Genomic DNA, 21,720 nt, shown 5'->3' on the forward strand with positions numbered 1-21,720 from the left:
CTGAAAAATAGTGAAAAAGGTTACCACCACGCGTATAAGGTATTGAAATGTTTCCACATACATAACGGAATTTTCCCCTCTTACTGTGAGATGCAACCTTAGCAGCAGAAAGTGCTGAGAGCACCATTTTATGACTCCTGGTGCCTAGTACATCGTTATGGTACCTTAAATGAATTTACATTGCCACAGTACTCATGGCAGAACCAAGGCACCGTCAACAGTTTTGTTGGGGGACTGGTTCTCCTAAGATTAGAGCTTTTGTGGCCTCTGTAACTTGCTTCAGTGTGTACTGTGTCCCCTTCTGTACCTGATCCACATCTCCCAGGTAGGAACATTAAATTTAGGCTGCAAAAGTTTATAATTCATCTTGAGAGGTCCTGGGGGTTAATCCCCCAGATGACCCAGAGTTACAATAGTATAAATCCACAAAATATACATATCAGGCCTTGAAGCAAGAACTCTAGAAAAAAAATTCTTTGCTAAGCAAAAGAATAGGAAAACAAAACACCAAAAACATGATATCACTTTCTCTAGCAACACAACCAGAAAAGTTATTTGCACATAGGGGAGGGTAAAAGCTCCCACAATGCTTCTACATGGAGATATTTTATCAGCAACAGCACAATCCATCTTCCCAGTATTAAAAGGCAACAAAATGTGCTAATTAGAGACAAACATAATAAATATATCTTGTTCATCTCAAAGCACTTTAAGGGACATAAGCCTCATTATTCTCTTTTTACATATACAGAAACTGAGGCAAAGAGGCAATGCATTTTGCCCAAGTTCACCCAGCAGGAATAGAACCCATGTCAACTGAGTTCCAGTCCACTGCTCTATCCATTAGACCACATTGCCTTTCCTAGTATTTCTGTTATGTGAACCCATGGTCCACTGAGAATTTGACTGAGCCCAGTAACCCAGGCCACATTCAGTCAAAGAGTGAACATTTATGAACCAGGACTGGCGTTCAATTACTTATCTAGTGAACAAGTGAATGTGTATACAGAAAAATTCAACACTGACTTAATACTAAAGCTCAAATTAATTTCAGAAAGTTAGTAATAAGCACTACCATCTCATTTAACAAATAATGAAAATCAAAGTGAGGTCAAAACTTTCCTCTGTGGCTTTTTTTTTTTTTTTTTTAAAAGGATGCAGAAAATAATTCTAGGAGTTAAAATCCTGTGTTGTATATTGTACAGTACACCATGAACAAACTCTTACTTCTGAAATTATACTACCACAAAATGTTGATGCAAAGTATTCAAGTTACATATAGGTTGGATGTGGGTGACAGATTAGATATGAGGCAAAAATGAATTCTCAGTAGCTGCTGTTGTAACATTTATGTAATTGATTACTGCTTACCTGTTACCTGGGGCACATACGGCACTGACAATCTTTCCACACTGTATCCGCTGCCACCTAATGATTCTGCAATCTTGTTTGTCAGGAAAAACAAGTTTTTTTCATGCTTCTCCAAAGATTTGGGAAGACTGTCAAATAATATATATTTAGCAATTAATATTTATTGATACAGATCTATACATGTAATAAAATAAATCAAGATCATATTGGAAGTCAACTACCACCTAAAGAAGAGTCAGTGTTGATGTTTTGACAAAAAGGAACATAGTTAAATTGGTTATTAACTGATATATTCAAAGCTCTAATTTCTCTGTACATTTAAAAAATATTATGAGTCCCCTTAACACAACACACCTATACGATTTGGAACTTAATCATCACTGTTTATTCTTCACCTAGTCTAGGAATTGCTAAAATATTCTTGGCCTCATTTTGATCCACCAGTTCAAAGTAATTGCAAATGAAATAGATTTTCTAATAAACAGATCAGTTTACATTCAAGAATAACTTTCCCAGTAATCTTTTATGGATTTGAAAAATGATGATGCAGAGAACGATTCTATTATGAAATGTGGGTCTCCGCTTCTGAAGGGTTTAGGATACCACGCTACATTTTAAAGTTACAGAGTACAAATAAAATACCTTATATTACTCAGATGCTATAGCATCAACATGCAACTTACTTCTGACTAACCTTTTATTAAGAAATTAAAATTGAGATTTCCCATCTTATCTTTAATACTACTTTTTTCTTCCCCAGTTTGTATATCATTACCCTTTCTGTGCCATTTCTCCATAGATTCAAGCTACTCTATGGTGTACAATTGTTTAATCTCGATAAAGAGAACGTTAAAACGCATCTTCATCCATTCTATTATAAATATTTGTATCTACGTACATGCGCTTGTCCTTGAAGATGTTTTCAGGTAGAAAATAGGGTGCTTCCACAGTTCGTGTTTCAATGACCTGCAAAACAAGCAAAGTAACGCAAGCGGTCTTGGAGTGAATGAATGAAACTTTTCATTCTTATACTTCCATATTTAATATTTATTTGTGCACATAGAATATTGCATATATTGTATAGCAAACGCCACCACAATGGTACATTACTGGGTTGAACAGGTTAAGATATATTTTCCCCTAAACTAACCAATATCTAAAATAACTGTTTTGTTTATTTTAGACTGTCTGCTAGATTCTCAGTTGGCATAAATCAGTATGGCTTCTCTGAAGGCAATGGAGCTATACGTTTTACACTAGCCAAGGATCTGGCCAATAAATATAAAATTCCAATTATAATGAAAAGTAATGTAGGTGAACAAAATTAAAATGCTACACTAGAAGAGGTGAAAATTAACTGTACAAGCTTGAAGGTAGTATGCAATTCCCATTGAGCTGACAGAGATTGCACTGTAGTAGTATTAACAGGCACAGATGTATTATGGACATTAGTTCTTACTATACAGAGTCTCTGGAGAGAGAGCTGAATATCATCTTACAGTGGGTCCAGCTTCATATTCCCAAGATTCTGCAGTAAGAAATGCAGCCACTAATACATCTACTAGAGAGGCCATTGCAACAGATATGATGACAACACAAATTATGCAAAAAGAAGGGTGTGCTCAGAAGGCGAAAGTGTTACAATAATGACAGAATCTCTACATATTCTACCTATTACATGTAGTCTTTCTAAGCTTTAAATCAGCGAGCATGTTGCTATGCTAAAAGATACTAAAAAGAAAAGAAACATTTAGTAAAAGTTATTTAATTGTTGTAGTGTAGGAAATGCCATGCTAAATATCAAAGCCACTGATTTTATACTACCTTGCTGACATGCTGGCAAAAGGCAGGGACTGCAATCATCTGACTTAGAAAGTTGAGGTAGGCTGCAACCAATGCCTTGACACCACAGCGGTTGAACATTGGCAAGTTATCCTCATTAATGATGGCGATGTCCTATAATAAAAAGGAAAACATCAGGTGGCCCAACATTTACAAGTTATTCTGAATTTACATGAATATTTCATAATCAGCGTCTTAACATTCTTGAAGTAGGTAAGCAATAGCCTCATTCTATAGCTGGGAACAACTAACATAAGGGAATGTAAGGACCCCGTTACCCCATGAGTATGGCAGAGCAAAGCCCAGGGACCCATTTCAACTCTATCCCCATAGGATATGAATAACTCTGCTGAAATGGAGAAGAGTGTCTTTTGACATCTAGTCCTGTGTCTTCACCATACGACCCCTTCCCATCCTAAATAACACATTTCCAGGGAATTAGAATGTTATTTAAAAACATAAATTTCACTTAAAAGCAGACAAAATATTGCATGAGTCACAGGCAAAACATATCAAAACCATACATAATAGCTCCTTAATCTTCCCCACCTCTCTGGAGGTAAGTGGTTAACTGTTAGAAAGGTGAAGTGACTTGCTTAGGACCACATAATGAATCACTGGAAAAGCCAGGATTAGAGCTCAGGACTTATTTCTATCCAGATTCTTCTACTGCTCCAATAACCATGGTATCTAAACTGTTGAATCCATACCCCTGTTCATTCTTCCAGATCAAACTGCCTTCCTGCCGCATTTAGCAACCTTTTAGTAAAGTCTGATTTCATTTAATAAAAGAGACCCAGACAAAATTTTAGCAATTTGAAAAACAGGCCATTTATTTAGTTGCCTGTTTTTCAAAGATGCTGGGAAGCTGCTGGTATTCATGCAACATATTTAAATTTCTACCTTGAAAATCTTGGTTCCTGTTTCTGAATATATGCAAAAACCCAGCCCAAATTAAAATCATCTCAATACTCAGCTTTTCATATTCATTTATATTTACTTATAGAGTGACTGGATTTATGGTTTATTAGAACAATCTGTAACTCACTAATCTCCTTTGTCCTGTGACTGGAGAGGTGTTAACTGGTCACTACACTTTGAATGGTCTCTTGCAACATGCGTTAACTACTTATGTAAATCAAGCTGTTCCAGCTTGCATTTACTGGAGACACTCTGGCTGCCTTTCCCAGACCTGAAGAAGAGTTCTGTGTAAACTTGCTTCTTTCACCAACAGAAGTTGGTCCAATAAAAGATATCCATAAATATACCATTAACGGATTAACCCAAATATCATTCCTGAAGTTTACCTGCAAAGCAATGGCCAATCGAATGAGGTCAATAACCACTTCTTCATTGGCTAGTTCGATTGTTATAAGAGCTAGAGAAGTGTAGAGCAGCTCAAAATTCTTTTGGACATTATCTTCTTCTTTACAGCCTAAGTAGATGTGTCTGTACAACTGCTGGCCATGCTATAAAGTGCAGAAAAGGGACATTCAATACTGAAAAGATACTGTCAATAAAGATTATTTTAAAATATACCAAAACAGGTTATTAAACAAAAGAGCACTACCTTTCTACCTTGAGTGCAATTTTAGAGTAATATGCCATTTTATGTGAACACACTTTTGAGTCTTACATAAATAGTTTAAAAGACAAAAGTCATACACAACATTATACAAGAATCATATATGTCCTCTGCCAGGTTTTATATTGACATGAAGTATTCACGAAAATGAACATTTACATCAGTTTATGGAAATGCGGGGAGGGAACAGAACGAAAAAATAGATCTTCGGTAAAATTTTGAAACACGCCTAAGTGACTAACAAGCCCAAGCCCCATTTTCAAAAGTGAGTAAGGCACTTAAGGAGCTTAAATCCCATTGACTTTCAGTGAGAATTAGGCTCCCAATTGCCTGTCTCTTTTGAAAATAACACATTGTTACTCTGAAACTTGAAAATCATACTTTTTATCCTTTTGAAGAGCAAACCAAATCAGAGTAACATTACAATGAAGGAGTCTATAATTATCAATCTATACTTTCAAGAAATGTCCTAAGCATCAGCCAAATCTATTCTTTAAAGAAATTATTATTTCAAGGCAAAGAATGAACGTATAGTAAGAATGATCTAGAAAGGCCATTGCTTATGCAACTGTCTGCTCACGGTTTTTTCCTTTTCTATGGAATGCCCTGACATGTCCTTGCAGGTGATAAACAAATGTATAGGTAGCAGAGGTATTAACATCATTTGACATCAGTTAGCATATAAGTTTAAAATAAAGGTTTAAAATTACAGGGATCCGGATGGATTCAGTCCTTTGTTCTACAAATGGCAGCTTACTATTTCAAAGCTGCTGCAACTTAATTGAGCCTGATATTTCTAGGTAGCAAATATGTGCATCTCAACAACTGCAATGCTAGTTAGAAAAACTTCTGTTAGAAAATTATTTCCTACACCACTGCTAGCAGACATTACTAGTTTTATGTTTCTCAATGGGAGTACTGCATATAAGTGTTTGACCAGCAAATTACTTCTCTACACTAGGGTCTGCATCCTTATTTCAGAAGCTAATACTCCTAAACGAAACTGAATTTTAAGATCTTGTGTCCAATAATGCATGTGATCAAAAATCTAAAGATTATGAAGATTTCTTTAAATATGTTTAGGATTTTTTTCTTTATTTTTTCCATAGGTCATTCACCCTCTCAGACTAGATACAGCAACAAAGATATTACACATCTATAGCCAGAGACTGTGACATTAGATACAAAATTATGACTGATCCTGCAGTGAAGGTATAATGAGAAGCAAGTTTGATAGGGAGAAGTTATTTAAACAAACAAGCATAACTCCTTTAATAATAAGAGAAATTAAAAAGATACCACAATACACCGCTTTTCACAAATCAATTTTGAATGTGTTGCCCGATTCTTTACTGGTTATTGATTATTATTGATTTCCAATTAAGTACCAATTGAAAGAGCTGGCTGGGGATTGTAGGGTTCTAATTCCAGAATCGGGCACAACAGAATCGAGCTCATCAAGTTTACTATCTGGTTGGGAACCCAGATGTGCACAATGATGACATCTACACTGAGAGCAATGCAAAGCTTTAATCACTTTTATTAGCATAATAGTAAAGACACAATGGCTCCAAACCACAAACATTAGCAAAAATACAGAGTTAAGGTAACATCTTGTACCATTCCTGACATATACTAACACCCCTTCCTGGGGACCTGGTGGAAAGAGATAAAAGTCCTGCTCTGCCCCGGCATGCCAAACGAGTCCAGTGGGCCGAATGCTCCTTACTTGGTGGTCTGGCCTCTTATATGGCCATGGGACTATCATGAACATTCAGACAAATGCCCAGCCTTCCTTGTCCCTATCTAACTTCCTCACCATAATAATGTTCGTGTGTCCTTATCCTATAGGTTAGTATATTAATGATTTTAGCTCATCATCATATACGTCAATTTGTTGCCAAGGCAAGCTTGTGGTTAAGCATCTGCCAACGTTTCTATCCTGAAATATCCAAGCCTAGTACCACAGTTAAATGTTCCTGTGGTTACCAAGTACCATTTTGTACAAACTCTTCCCCTTAAGCATACTATGCCCAGTTCCCCAAAACTTGGGGTGACTGTTAGGACACTTATCTATGCTAAAGTTCATAGGCCTCAAAGTCTTACGCTAACTGTTTAAGCTAATGCCTTACAGGATACAGCCTGAAGGTTCCTTGTGTTATTGATAAGTGAAGTAAAATGCTAAAGCTAGCCCTATGGGCTACAAATGGTGTCTTTAAAAAAAAAAAAAAATCACTGAGGATTAGATCTGTATTGGAGGACCTTACTGAAGTTACTGGTACTCCACATGACTCTGGGTGTATGGAACTTACTTCAGGATCGTGGCTTAAAGTCGTTAAAGCCCTGATTCTGCGAAGTACCTAACTTCATGCATGCGAGTATTCCCACAGAATGAGAGATTAAGCTGTAAATTCTTCAGTGCATAGAACTGTCTCGGAAATGATTCAGTACCTTGCTTTTAAGGTGCTATAAATTAAAAAAAAAAATTATAAAAGAATTTTATATTGAGATTTTTTTATTTGATGTGAAAATGTTGCAGCAAAGAAAGATGAGTTAATGATTCAGTTACTTTACATGCTCCTTCAAAGGAAAAAGATAACTGTTTCATGCTATTACCTTCTTCATGAAGCTCACGTCTTGCCTTGAAATTTTGTCTCGTTTTATCTTTAGATCAGAAACATCTGGTATTATTCTACAAAGGCAACAAGTATGTCATTTTAATAAAATAACTTATTTATAATTTGTTAAGGGAAGTTGTATGGGGAAAAACAGGCTGTGTAATATATCCCATGCACCGCTAAAGACTAGGGACCGAATGGCTAGGCAGCAGTTCTGCAGAAAAGGACCTAGGGGTTACAGTGGACGAGAAGCTGGATATAAGTCAACAGTGTGCCCTTGTTGCCAAGAAGGCCAATGGCATTTTGGGATGTATATGTAGGGGCATTGCCAGCAGACTGAGCAACGTGATCGTTCCCCTCTATTCGACACTGGTGAGGCCTCATCTGGAGTACTGTGTCCAGTTTTGGGCCCCACACTACAAGAAGGATATGGAAAAATTGGAAAGAGTCCAGCGGAGGGCAACAAAAATGAGTAGGGGACTGGAACACATGACTTACGAGGAGAGGCTGAGGGAACTGGGATTGTTTAGTCTGCGGAAGAGAAGAATGAGGGGGGATTTGATAGCTGCTTTCAACTACCGGAAAGGGGGTTCCAAAGAGGATGGACCTAGACTGTTCTCAGTGGTAGCTGATGACAGAACAAAGAGTAATGGTCTCAAGTTGCAGTGAGGGAGGTTTAGGTTGGATATTAGGAAAAACTTTTTCACTAGGAGGGTAGTGAAACACTGGAATGTGTTACTTAGGGAGGTGGTGGAATCTCCTTCCTTAGAAGTTTTTAAGGTCAGGCTTGACAAAGCCCTGGCTGGGATGATTTAGTTGGGGGTTCTACTAGATGACCTCCTGAGGTCCCTACAAACCCTGATATTCTAGGATTCTATGATATGAGCTATTCAAAACATTCTTGCAATTTCCATTTTAATTATACCCATGTTTAACAATCACATTCAATTTTCAGTTTTAAAGGAAGGAAACAAAAGTAATTATGACGCAAACAGAAGGTTGCATTTTACAGAGCAAAAAAAAACTATCTTCTGCAAAGCAAAAATACAATTAAAAACTTAATTAAACCAACAACTATTGAGAACCTCCATTTAATAAATAATATATTAGGGCTTGGACAGAACCATCTCTGTCCTTCAATCAATATAACTATATAACTGTTTTCCAGTTTTGTTATGGCAAGGTGGACTACAGTGTTACTAAAATGCGTAGTAAATAATAAGACATGGGAAGCTGTGTATTTAAGGAACCATATCTAACAACTTAAAGCTTGGGAAAATAGTGCATTAAAATGTTTGTGCTTTGAAAAATATAATTAACTACATGCATTACTTTAGCATTTGGATATTAAACTAGAAACAATTACTATAACTGAAGCTATTAAGACCAGAACACTACCTTATTCCTCTAAGTTTTGCTCTGTTGTCATGCCGATCAATAAGATTATGCAATATTTCCAAGACCAGCTGTCTTAGTTCAGAGTCTTCCATGAGTGAAGGAGACAATAAAGGATCAAGAAATGGGGCAGGAAGAGCAGCAGCAATAGTCTTTGCATTATATCCTGAAGTCACCTGTTCATTGTTCAAGAGAACATAAGCAGTATCATTGTAAACTATTATTACATTACTAGATAAGAATAATTCTCAACTCCCACTCCATTTCTGAGTGAGCAGATTTTTTTCAAGTGTTTGGGGGGGATAGGTTCATTTGTAAATGCAATTAACTTGGAATTTCCTGAGTTGACTGCTTATTCATGCATCCTTAATATTATCTTAAGAGGATTTTTTAAAAAAACTAGGATTTCTGGGTCTCCCTCTCCCGTAAAAAGAAAAATATTTCTTAAGCTGGATATTACAGGAATGCCCTATCCCATGAAAGATGTGCACTGAATGAGGCAACAGTTTGTGCAAAGGTCTGCCTCTTTTAGGGTCTGATCCAATTCTCACTAAAGTCAATGGAAAGATTCCCCATTGACTAATTGTCTTTGGCTCATAACCTCAAAACTCTTATCATACAATTGTATTCATGTGGGCAGATCCCTCAGCCTGTGTGAAAGCAGTTCCAGAATCAGCATCTACATGTTATATTTCAAGCTCCTGGACACAATATGAGATTCGATTATAAAAATAGTGAAAAAACATGCTCCAGGTACAGAAGGTTTTTAATTATTCAATCTAAAGAATGAGGTTAGGGGCCCTGCCTCATTCCATTTGTCCCCTAACAGCTGAACCACGTATGCAACAAGCTCTCCCTTGTAGACTTATCTAGCATGCCCAGCCACACGTGCGGATGCAATACAGCCTTTCTTTGCTTATAAAATTGGTAAAAAAAGAACACATTCATATTGCAAGTGTTGCGTATACAAAACGTGCTACTTTCAAACCCTATAACTTGACCAGTTTTAAAATAAATGATGAAACTTTCCCCCCCACTCTGTGTAGTCAAACAACTGAATTTTTTTTTTTTAAAAGGTATTTTGGGCAGACACCAGACCCAGAAAATTTCAGCCCAGAAATACATTAGCAAATTAAAACAAGGTAGTTTTAATGAAAATACATAGCTAACCTCAAAGCAGACAAAAATACATAAAAAACAAACCAAACAAAAACGTCTTCATTGAACATCCCATTTAAAAAAAATTAAGAATTGCGAAGTTTCATTTTTACTAGTTTGACAGCCCTGGAGACTGGTGTCCTAATTATCCTCAGAACAGGTGCATGTGTGCATTTTCTTGCCAACATGACTCAGTCTAAAGGTGGAGAGCCCAATTCTCAGATTAGCTTGTAAATCAGTATAAAGCCTTCTCAAACTGCAGTCGTTCTACTGAGTCAGCCACCAAAGGAGCTAATTATACAGTGTATGTGCTCCTTATAGCACTGTCAGAGTTAGGAACCAGAGTGGGCAGTAAACTTTTCCCACAGTGCAACACATTTGTAGAGCTAGAGTATCGACACTGGGGTGGGTGGGTGATGGGGGTGCTAGGCACCCTGGGACAGGGTTACTTTGACTCAGGTCTGTGCATTGCAGTGTGGATGCAAGAGCCCTAGGTTCGAGCATGACTGAGAAAATCCTATACCCAGTGTAGACACTCAAGCCCAGAGTTCCCTGACATGGGTCAGCTGACTCGAGTCCTGCTAACCCTAAGCTTCCATTGCTGTGTAGTAGACATATCCTAGGTGCTTAAATGGTAGGTGAGCTCCTTTGAAAATCCATCCTCACAGGATCCAAACTCCAACACTTCACAGATCCAACATGCAACCAGACTGTGGATGCACCAATCATGCAAAGTGACTCAATGACTGGGAGCTGCAGGTGGGAGACTCAGTTTTTGGGCAAGGAGACTGGGAGCTGGGGGAAGAGGTGTAGATTGGAACTGGCTGGACAAGGAGACTGAGAACAAGAGTTTGTGGGGTGAGGAGAGAACAGGGTGGGGGATGGATCTGACAATGACCCAGGATGTGGAGGGCAGAATAGGGTATTGCTGGCAAAGAGATTTTGACAAGGAGCCAGAAAGGGAGACTGGGACAAGGAGCTGGGGAGCAAGAAGGAGACTGATATTAGACAAGGAACACGTGGAGGGAAAAACTGGACAAGGCGAGTGGGAGGGTGAGACTGAGATTTAGACAAGGAAATAAAAGGGGAGATTAGAACTGGCTGGGCAAGGAGACTGGTGCTGGGATGAGAAGTCTCATGACTAGAGATTGGGATGAGGAGTCAGTAGAAGGGAGGAAACAAGACTGGAATAGTTTGGAGAGGATGGGGGTAAAAGTGGTTAAACTTTGGGGGGGGGGGAATGGGCAGAAGACTCTGTACCCACTGGATCGCATTCGCCTCCAGAGTCTCAGCCCCTCAGCCACCCAACCCCAATTTCATGAGCATCCATGGCCTGCCATACAATTTCTATACCCAGATATGATTCTCAGGCTAAAAAGTTTGCCCACCCCTGATCTAAAGGTTCCAACCCAGCTGATGAACCAGAAGGGTGTCAATATGATGCCACATCTGGAATTTCCCCTTCCTCATTTGTTTTTTAAAAAGGTTTGAGACATACTAAGAACATATATTTGCTCACTGGATTGATTCTCAATGACCAATTTTGAATTAATTTTGAACTGAATCTCTTTTCTCATTTGTTCAATTAAATAAATCCCATAGACGATACACAGACTATAAAATGGTAGAATTAACTAAGTTTTTCTGGGGTTACAGATATGTAGGCTTTTTAGTGTATGTATACCTATTATTAAGGCTAAGATTTTTGTCACGGATATTTTTAATCAGTCATGGACAATAAAGAAAAATTCACAGAAGCCTATGACCAGTCCCTGACTGACTAAAAACAGCCATGGGGAACTGCTGAGTGTCCACAACGCACTCCCTAGCTGGGCAGCAGGGTACCCCCTATCACCGCTGGCAGCTTGGAGCTGCAGAATACGTGGCACCGCCGTCTTGGAGCTGCGGGGTACCCCCTGCTGCTGCTGGAGCCCAGGGTTCCCCGCAGCTCCCAGTCATCGTGGGCAGTGGGGGGACCCTGCAGCTCCCAGCCACCGCAGCCGAAGTCATGGAGGTCTCTGGAAGTCATGGATTCTGTGACTTCCGTGACAAAATCGGAGCCTTACCTATTGTATAGCAACCTATTATAAACCACAATCTAAGTCACTCTACAAACTTTTTGCCTCTTCTACCAGTGATGAGTTATTAAAACCAACTGAAACTCATAAGATGTTTCCTAGAGCCCCAGGGCATTTGGTAAATTTCATATTTAAGTGTAATTTGAATGGCTGAAGAAACTTTAAAGTTTAAAAGAGTGTATTTGTGAAAAATCAGTATTTCTAATTATGCCTTTTAAGAAGATGAGGAAGGCTTGGGAGGTGAGGCACTAACTGAGTAATCATGCTTGAAGTGCTTTGCCATTTTAAGCCATAATGCCTCCTGAGGCACTGGGAGCTTAATAAGCGCCCACTGCTACACCATAGAAGGGTATAGAAATTACAGCTCTCGTAGTGGTGGAGAGGGAAAAATATTTCACTTAGAGGTTGCTAGCACTGCTGGCAGAACTAGCTACTTCAACTCCCTGGTATTCTTTGGGCCTGCAGCCCCAATTATGACAGACATTCTCTGAACTACTCTGTGGGAATGGAGGATTAACTCCTGAGCTTCTTGTAAAGCACCTGTGCTTGAGCAGCTGTGATTTTACTCTATATATCTACATATCTTGGTAGTGTGAACATGTATACCACATTTCATAATTTGACTAGAATCAAAATTCAGTGCATTTACAGAATAAGTTATCTACAGAATCTTTTAGAAAATATATTTAACAAATAAGGCTTACCATAAGTAAAGATCTCAGCAACATGATCTGAATCCGCCTAGTTCCCAAATCCCTAGAATCGGGGGAAGATACTCAAAAGTTAGCTTGAATCAATTTCTCTGGATAACTTCAAAATATTATTCAACCACAAATACTGTTTTTAATCACTTCTTGTGTGCCAAGAGAAAACAAGCTAGGAGACCAAGGTACAAGATTGACTGAAAAAAGAAAAGGGTAAACACCTACAAAAGAGGTACAAATGAATGGTTAAAAAACTGTTTCAAAAGGATAGTTACAGGAAGGCACACAACTGAGTAAGCAATTAAACACAAAGAACATGCAAAGTAACACTGAACAATGCTGTAAATAGAGAGGGGCCTAAATTTCAGAAGTGTCCCAATATTGAATGTTTCCTTATAGCAGTGGTCCCCAACCTTTCTGTGGCCAAGAGCACATTCATGCCTTCAGAAGAGCGTGGTGGGCAGCGACGCTTCTTGGCGGCATTTCGGCGTCAGCTTCTCCGACGGAAGCGCGCAGTGGTGGCATTTTGGCAGCAGCTTCTCCGGCGGATGCGCTCCTCTCCTCTTTGTTCCTTGGCGCTGGCCCTGATGGTGGGCATACATAAATGCCATGGCGCCCGCGGGCACCGTGTTGGGGACCACTGCCTTATAGGAAGTGCTGAACTTGAGCCTAAATGTCAGAAGTGCTGAGCACTTGTGGCTTCCAATGAATTCAAATGGAATTGTAGCTGCTCAGCACTTCTAAAAAATCAGGCCTTAAGTGTCCAAGTTGACCACCCGATTTTAAAATGAAAAATAAGCCAACTGAAGTAAAACAAGTTCAACATAATTTTCCCACCATGACTCCTTCTTAATCTTAAAGTCAATTAGTATTGAATGAAGCAGAAAACTTTCTGAATTATTCAGCTGACTAAAAATTTGTAGCCTGAAGACAATTCCATGACTTAAGAAAGCATACTTCCTAAAAATGGAAGGAATTAATGGAACATTAAGTGCATTGATTTTTGGAAACACCTGTATGAGTTTGAAGAGCAGAAATTTTGTAGTGCATGATATGTAGGGCTTTCCAATCAACTGTAATTAAAGTTGCATTTTGGATGCTGGGTTCATACTGCTGTCATTGTGTGTGGCTTGTTTCTCTATCACACTGAATAGAAACCTAGCAGCTAAGAGTTGTTTTAAATTCCAATTTTTAAAAGTTCTACTTTAGGAGGGCTTCAGAACAGAAAAGAGTTTATATTCAGAAGCTCAAAAAAAAAAAAAAAAGCAACAAAGTACAAACCCAAGGTGGCTTGTATCCAGCAAATGTGAGGATGTCCCAAAAACAGGTACCTTCCCCATAACGAACATCATAATCTCTGACCGCTGGTAATCCGGGAGATTGCTCCCAAAAAACCCTAAATAAAAATGGAGAGAAAGATTACACTTCAGGCTACTTTCTTTATACTGCAGAGGTTAATAAATGTAATTAAAAAGGAATAAAATATCTACTCTGTCTGGGTCTCCTGTACCTTTTGCAATGTTCTACTTTGTATTACAGCTGTAATAGATAGCTGAGTATTCATCTGTGCAACTCTGCCTATTACTGTACACCATCTTGTCACAACTACCTCATTCTCCCTCTTCCCCCCAACACACTTTCTAATCTCATCTTTCCTGAGTAATTATACTACTTAAACCAGGGCATTTGACATTAATTGCAAGGTAACAAAGTATTCAGGAGCTGGAAATTTTCCAAGCTAGAACGAAATTTAATTCAATTCCTTACCTTTGCACTTTCCTATGCTATTATTAAACATGAATGGGGTGCTCAAAGAAGAACTCTTACAAGAATATGACTATGCTCTTTCTTCACCTACAAACTACAATGCAGTTATGTTAAATCTGAATTTTTGAGATAGGAAGATTTCTGAAACCATGACAAAGTTGAGTCTTACAATGCAGTTGAGAAATAGTTACTGCAGTTGTAAGGGTTAAGGTATAGAGAAATTTAAGAAACAGATTAATTTTCCAAATCTGCTGAACAAACATTTGAGGGAATCAGACCAAAATAATTGGGGGAAATTTAAAGTAATAATTTTCATTAAATGCATAGCAACACAAATAGCACTAAAGTAACAGGAATGTCTGAAAAGAGAGAGAAATGCTAATGAAATTATTTACAGAAGTGAATGCTAAAACAGGATTTTATGTCTCTTGGAAACACTGCAGTAACCCAATAAATACAAGTGGCCAGTAGGTGTCATTGTTGCTGCTATGTTTGATTTTTGAACAAGTTTTCAAGCAGTAACAATTAAAACATATCTCACTAATGTATACTGTGATGCCCAGGTGGTTTTCATATCATATAGATATCGTATACATATGACTGATACACAGCATACATTAAAAATATGGGAATTTAAGACAGCAGCTTTATATTTCAAAGGTTACGTTTTAGGTAAGAGACAAACCCATAGGTTTTGTTTGTATTTTTCCGAAGCACAATATTAATCAGCAATATGACTCGGCAGAAGTGACAGAGTTCCATTTTTATTGTGCCTCAATGACAGAAATCTTATTTGCCCAGTTAACAAGTAAAAAGACAGCTCCCTCTAACTCTCAACCCCACAAACCCAGCCTGTGTTCTAAAAGCTGGTGCAGTCAGACACCTTATTCTTAACTTGGTGGGAGTGAGGGGAAATAGAGAAGAGGTGAATGGCAAGACCTTTACTTAAAGGAGTGCTCTGTGTTTAGACTTCATACCCATGTCAGTTTTTAAGTTAACTTTTTGAAGTGAGTCCATGCTCAACGGGAATAAAAAACCTTCACTCACCAATTGTTTGAATAATGGCATTCTGGACAATCCTCTCATCGCTTTCTTTGGAGCTTGTGCTGAAACTGGCACTGCCAGTTGAGCTACGCCTCTCACCTAATTCAAAATCAACACTGAGACGCAGGTGCTTCAGTAGGGTGTTAAACACTTCCAAGACTGTTGGGCCTGTAAAGTAATAGATAATAATGGCTGTAGTTTAAAAATGCCTAACAAAACTAGACACATCTTCAACAATCCCTTTTCAAAAGAACTGTCGATTATGCTGAAATGCACAGGTGAACTTGATTTGTTTGAAGGAGAAAGTAAGCAGTCTGAAACTCAAAGTCTTCAACACAAAACCACAGGGAGCATTATGGCTATTTTAAAGATGGCAACGCTCTTTATGACAGGTTTCAGAGTAGCAGCCGTGTTAGTCTGTATTCGCAAAAAGAAAAGGAGTACTTGTGGCACCTTCGAGACTAACCAATTTATTTGAGCATAAGCTTTCGTGAGCTACAGCTCACTTCATCGGATGCATAAAGTGGAAAATACAGTGAGGAGATTTATATACACACAGACCATGAAAAAATGGGTGTTTATCATACACATTGTAAGGAGAGTGATCACTTAAGATGAGCTATTACCAGCAGGAGAGTGGGGTGGAGGGAGAGAAAACCTTTTGGAGTGATAATCAAGGTGGGCCATTTCCAACACATTTCCAGGAGTTAACAAGAACGTCTGAGGAACAGTGGGGGGGAGGGGCGGAATAAACAAGGGGAAATGGTTTTAATTTTCCCCTTGTTTATTCCTCCCCCCCTCCCACTGTTCCTCAGACGTTCTTGTTAACTCCTGGAACTGGCCCACCTTGATTATCACTTCAAAAGGTTCTCTCTCCCCCCACCCACTTTCCTGCTGGTAATAGCTCATCTTAAGTGATCACTCTCCTTACAATATATATTTTTTCATGGTCTGTGTGTATATATAAAATCTCCTCACTGTATTTTCCACTTTATGCATCCGATGAAGTGAGCTGTAGCTCACGAAAGCTTATTATGCTCAAATAAATTGGTTAGTCTCTAAGGTGCCACAAGTACTCCTTTTCTTTTTGCGAACACTCTTTATAAGCATGTATAAGAGTGAAAATCTGTCCGTAAGTCTCTTTTGAAAATGGGACTTAGGGTAAATGTTTTACGCACACAACTAAATCCCTGATCTTTCCAGTCTAATTTAAATGCATATTCTCATTGAAGTCTAAAGTTTTGTCTACATTAGGAAAATTAACTGCTGCTAACAGGTGTCATCAATGGATGCAACTGAACATACATACACTTGCATGAACCAACCACTTTCAGTGGTTTCAGAAATCTCAGTTAAATAAATCCTGTTTCATTTCTAGGTTTAGGGTTCCAATCCAGTTTTTTGACCATTGTTTCTGAGGTGGTGTTGAATGGTTTGTCCTTGTCGACACTTGCATTTAAACCTTTTCAGCTCAACCCTCTGTTGTCAGCAATGGCTTTTTTCACATTGTAAACAAGGCTAATAGGTGTATTTGTGCAAGCAGGACCACCTTACACCTGGAAGAATCAGGCCCTTGCTTAAAATCAACAATGAAAAACAAACTGCAGGCAGTAGAGGAAACAAAGCAGGAAAAAAAGGAGCTCTTAGGTTAGAGTAGTTCCCACAGAGTAAGTGATTTGAACAGTTTCTTATTGGTTCCTCAGATTTTATAAAAACATTAACGATTATAGTTATACATAATGAAATTGTGTATTTCATGGACAATCGCTAGAAGGGAGAGAGTTAAATGGTACACAAGATCAGAAAGGCTGGACAGGAATAGCACTGAGGAAAGCATGAAAATGGGAGAGGGAGACTGATATGCCTTCCAAATAATTTTAAAGTTCCATTATACACAAGCCTCACAATTAAGTTAAATAAATTTCCCCATTTAAGAAATTAATTAAAAGAGTGTATTTAACTCCCAATTTTTCAAATTAAAAACAATTTAAAATGATCAGTTGTATGATGCACCCATTTATGGAACGCTAAATATATTTTCAATGGCAAATTTATTTGGAAACCATAAATATAACACTGTGTGTTTTCAGATTCTGAAGAGTATAGTGCATTTTGGAACACTATTTTCCATGCATTCAGAGCATAGCAGAATTAAGCCACCAAACCAAAGTATATTGCTGGTCAGTAGCAGCCTGTAGGAAAGCTGAAAAGTAGGCTTTTTCAGATACCTTTCATTAAGGCTAATAGAATGTCAATTACTCATAAGACGTGACAAAATGAAAAGCAACACTTTTCCGTAATGCATTCACTGGTGGTTGGAGCCTAACATTGATTTTATAATTATGAAGGATTATCACAATGGAGAGAAAGAAATAGCAGTCTCCCCCAAGGATCTGTAGTGGAACCTGTGCTGTTCAATATATTCATAAACGATCTGGAAAATGGTATGTGCAGAGAGGTGGCAAAATTTCAGATAGCTAAATTCAAAGCTGACTGTTAACAATTACAAAGGGATCTCAAAAAAACAGGTGAGTGGGCAACCAAATGGCAGATCAAATTCCGTGTTGATAAATGCAAAGTAATGCACAACAGAAAAAAAGTTATCCCAACTATACATACAGAATGATGGGATTTAAATTAGTTGTTCCCACTCAAGAAAGATCTTGGAGTCATTGTGGATAGTTCCCTGAAAACATCTGCTCAATGTGCAGCGGCAGTCAAAAAGGCAAACAAAATGCTAGAAATCACTAGGAAAGAGATAGATAATCGGACAGAAGATATCAGAATGCCATTATATAAATCCATGCTATGCCCACACCTTGACTTCTGTGTGCAGATCTGATTGCCTCATCTCAAAAAAGATATGTGAGAATTAGTAAAGGTACAGAGGAAGGGAACAAAATGATTAGGGGTATGGAACAGCTTCCATACGATGAGAGATTAAAATGCTCATCTTCTAAAAGAGATGATGAAGGGGAGGGGATATGATAAGAGGTCCATAAAATCAAGAATGGTGTGCAAAAAAGTGAATTAAGAAGTGTTATTTAGCCCTTCACGTAATAAAAGGACCATGATTCACCCCCTCTAATTAACAGGCAGTAGGTTTAAAAACAAACCTAAGGAAGTATCCTTCACACAACACAGTCAACTTGCGGAACTTGTTTCCATGGGATGCTATGACGGTCAAAAAGTATAACTGGGTTCACAAAAGCACTGGATAAATTCAAGGATAATGGGTACATCAATGGCTATTAGCCATGATGGGTAGGGAGGCAACACAACGCTCCAGATGTACTTAAGTCTTCAGTTGCCAGAAGATGGGACTGGACTAGGGGATGGATCACTTGATGATGCCCTGTTCTGCTCATTCCCTCTGAAGCATCTGGGACTGGGCACTGTTGGAAGACAGAATACTAGGCTAGATGGACTATTGGTCTGACCAAGTATGGCCATTCTTATGTTCTAAGGCTCAGTATTGATACATATATCTAGTGCCATAAGAGGCACCTCCCAAATCGGGTGCACTGCTGTGTCTCAATTTCTTCTCCTTTCCGGGGCTAGACAAAGTCAGAAACATAATGTTGAATTTCATCACAAAGTCTCTCCTCTACAGTTTCATTTATTAAACAAATATTCAGCATTGTTCCTGGGCTCCTCAAGTTCCTTTTGGTTCTTCCCCAGAGTTTCACAATTACCTTCATATCAGGGCTTCATTGAATTTCCTTACCAAGGACTCCCAATTGTCCTGCTCCCAGGGTCCTGCCCCTTCTGTGGAAGAGGCTCTTCCAGTCCCACTCTGGGCCCTTTGGTCACTGCTCTTCACTTAGTAGTTTTCCTTCTGCCAGTCATTCTGGAGACTCTTAGATCTTGGTCTCCCTCTGACCAAGCAAGAGGCCTGGTCTCTCTCACACAATTACTCAAGTCTACAACCCTTAGAATTCCTGGTTGTAAAGGTCTGAGGCCCTCTAACTGTCAAGGTACGCCACACCTGCAATTATAAGACCAGCACTCTGGAACAAGCCTTAAGTGCTGAACAAAGTATAGGGCAAGTTCCACCTACACCAAAGAGAATGGAAAATCTGATTTAATTTTGGATTTGAAAGAAAAGCTAAAAATGGTAAAAAACCAACCAAACAAAAAAATCCAACAGCTTAAGTTTTTATTCATTCTGAAATTCACTGAAATAGTTCATTGGTTTCATACCATTCATTTACCATGACTCACCTATGGATCCTTTAGCAGCAATGGCAACTGCTTCCAAAAGAACCTGAATAATGCCTGCTCGGACTCGTGGTGAATCCCTTTTGCGAGCATCAAGGTGTCCAAGGGTCTCCTGTATTACATGATGGGAGTATTGTGCCTATAAAAGAAAAAAATGGTTTGTTACTTTCCTTTCTAATTAAAAATACCACCACACACAACCATTCAGCCCTGAACTCAGACTAACAATCTTGAGTGGCGTTCCTCTTTGCTTTAGCACTGCATTTGGGCAAATTATACATTTCTAAATCCCAGTCAATAAAAAGCTGGACTAAAGGTGGCTAAAGGAGGCCAGGAAGGACCATTTTCCATTAGGACCCCTCATCTTAAACGAAGTACAGCCTCCTTTAAGTGGCACGTTGATGGAATGGAAAATATTAGTTGTATTACTTGTATCAATAGTTTGAGTTAACAATGTGACAATTCTTTGCCTTTTGGATGTGTGCTCTGGTTATGACTTGAAAGTCAGTTTTATTCTTCCTTCTTCCTCACACCCACAAATCTGAGAACATACGGGATTAGATACTCATCAGCTGTGATTCTTGGTCACGGGTACAGGGTAAAACTGTTTGACAACTACTGGAGGATGAGATCAAATTTTCCTATAAGGCACATAAATGGCAGGGACATTGTAGATTCTTTGCCTTCATCTACCACCAAACAGAGATCTGTCATTATGAGTAAGGCTGCAAGTCTGTCATGGAGGTCACTGATTCCATGACCTCCGTGACTTCTGCAGCGGCTGGTGCTGGTTTAGGGATTACACGACTTGGGCAGCACCTGGGCCAGAAGCAGCAGTTTGTGTGTGGGAGGGGGCTCAGGGCTAGAAGCAGGGGATTGGGGTTGTGGGGGGCACTTACCTCGGGGTGGGGGGCTCCCGCCTCCCACTAGCATGGCCCTGCAGCTCCTAGGTAGTGAAGGGGCCAGGGAGGGGGCTCTCTGCCACACACTGCCTGCAGGTCCCGCCCCCGCAGCTCCCATTGGCTGCTGTTCCTGGACAACGGGAGATGCGGCAGCCGGTGCTTGTGGCAGGAGCAGAGCGTGGTGCCCCCTGGCCCCTCCACCGCCTAGGAGCTGCACGGATGCAGAGCCAGGTAGGGAGCCCATGCCAGCCCCGCCAACCCTTCCCCCTCAGCACGAGTGGGGGTCCTGGGCCGCGCTGCCTGTCCGCTCCCCACCACCACCAGTGGGGTCCTGGCCTGCGCTGCTTGTCCCCCGCCCCCTCCACCAGCAGGGTCCTGGGCCACCTCCCTCAATGCTCCCGGACAGTTGCCTCCTTCCCCGCCCCCGAGCGCCCATGGCCCCCTGTCCAAGATTTAGTCATGGGTATTTTTAGTAAAAGTCATGGACAGGTCACGGGCAGTAAACAAAAATTCACAGCCTGTGACCTGTCCATGACTTTTACTAAAAATACTCGTGACTAAAATGTAGCCTTAATTATGAGTAAGCGAGCATATAATTCATGTTGTCAGCTTTGTTCTTATGGTATGTATAGGTCTAATCACTGGACTAGATCAAACCTACCTGTATAGAATACATGATGATTTTGAAGCAGGAGACAGCAAATTCATTGGGGTCCCAGAGTCTATGATGGTCTAAATGTCTGTAACAAAAAACCAAAAGACGTCAGTTTTCCCCAGTGTTTGTTTTTTATACTGATTCTTGACAAAATTATGGATTGTGTCCCAGCAATTGGTTTTCAGTCATTTTAAACTGAAAGTCCTGTTTGCAATGATGAGACAATTTTTGTGGTCCCATTTATCATTGCTGTGTGTCAAAAGGTTTTCAGCTTGTTAACTCTTAAATGACGGTCTTGTAGTTACAGAAGAGGACTGGAAGTCAGGAGATCCATGTTCTATTTGCCAAAACCTCTGGCCAGAATGTTGACATTTGGGTGC

At 39.4% G+C, this 21,720-nt stretch overlaps 1 protein-coding gene across 4 annotated transcripts in view; it reads right to left on the bottom strand.

Annotated features, from left to right (window-relative positions):
- The window catches only part of EFR3A (EFR3 homolog A), a 184,487-nt gene that overhangs the window by 26,007 nt on the left and 136,760 nt on the right, over nucleotides 1–21,720 (bottom strand). For all 4 annotated transcript variants that reach the window (XM_084621037.1, XM_084621036.1, XM_084621035.1 and 1 more), the window contains 11 exons: nucleotides 21,347–21,425; nucleotides 19,787–19,922; nucleotides 15,566–15,730; nucleotides 14,033–14,147; nucleotides 12,752–12,803; nucleotides 8,815–8,987; nucleotides 7,415–7,490; nucleotides 4,521–4,682; nucleotides 3,196–3,327; nucleotides 2,270–2,337; nucleotides 1,372–1,499 (listed from right to left, as the gene is read on the bottom strand). In XM_084621037.1, the coding sequence (XP_084477163.1) occupies nucleotides 1,372–1,499; nucleotides 2,270–2,337; nucleotides 3,196–3,327; nucleotides 4,521–4,682; nucleotides 7,415–7,490; nucleotides 8,815–8,987; nucleotides 12,752–12,803; nucleotides 14,033–14,147; nucleotides 15,566–15,730; nucleotides 19,787–19,922; nucleotides 21,347–21,425 (1,286 nt within the window). The remainder of the gene's footprint in view (nucleotides 1–1,371; nucleotides 1,500–2,269; nucleotides 2,338–3,195; nucleotides 3,328–4,520; nucleotides 4,683–7,414; nucleotides 7,491–8,814; nucleotides 8,988–12,751; nucleotides 12,804–14,032; nucleotides 14,148–15,565; nucleotides 15,731–19,786; nucleotides 19,923–21,346; nucleotides 21,426–21,720) is intronic.

The sequence above is a fragment of the Lepidochelys olivacea genome, assembly GCF_965140295.1.
Source record: "Lepidochelys olivacea isolate rLepOli2 genome assembly, chromosome: 2".
NCBI lineage: Eukaryota > Metazoa > Chordata > Testudines > Cheloniidae > Lepidochelys > Lepidochelys olivacea.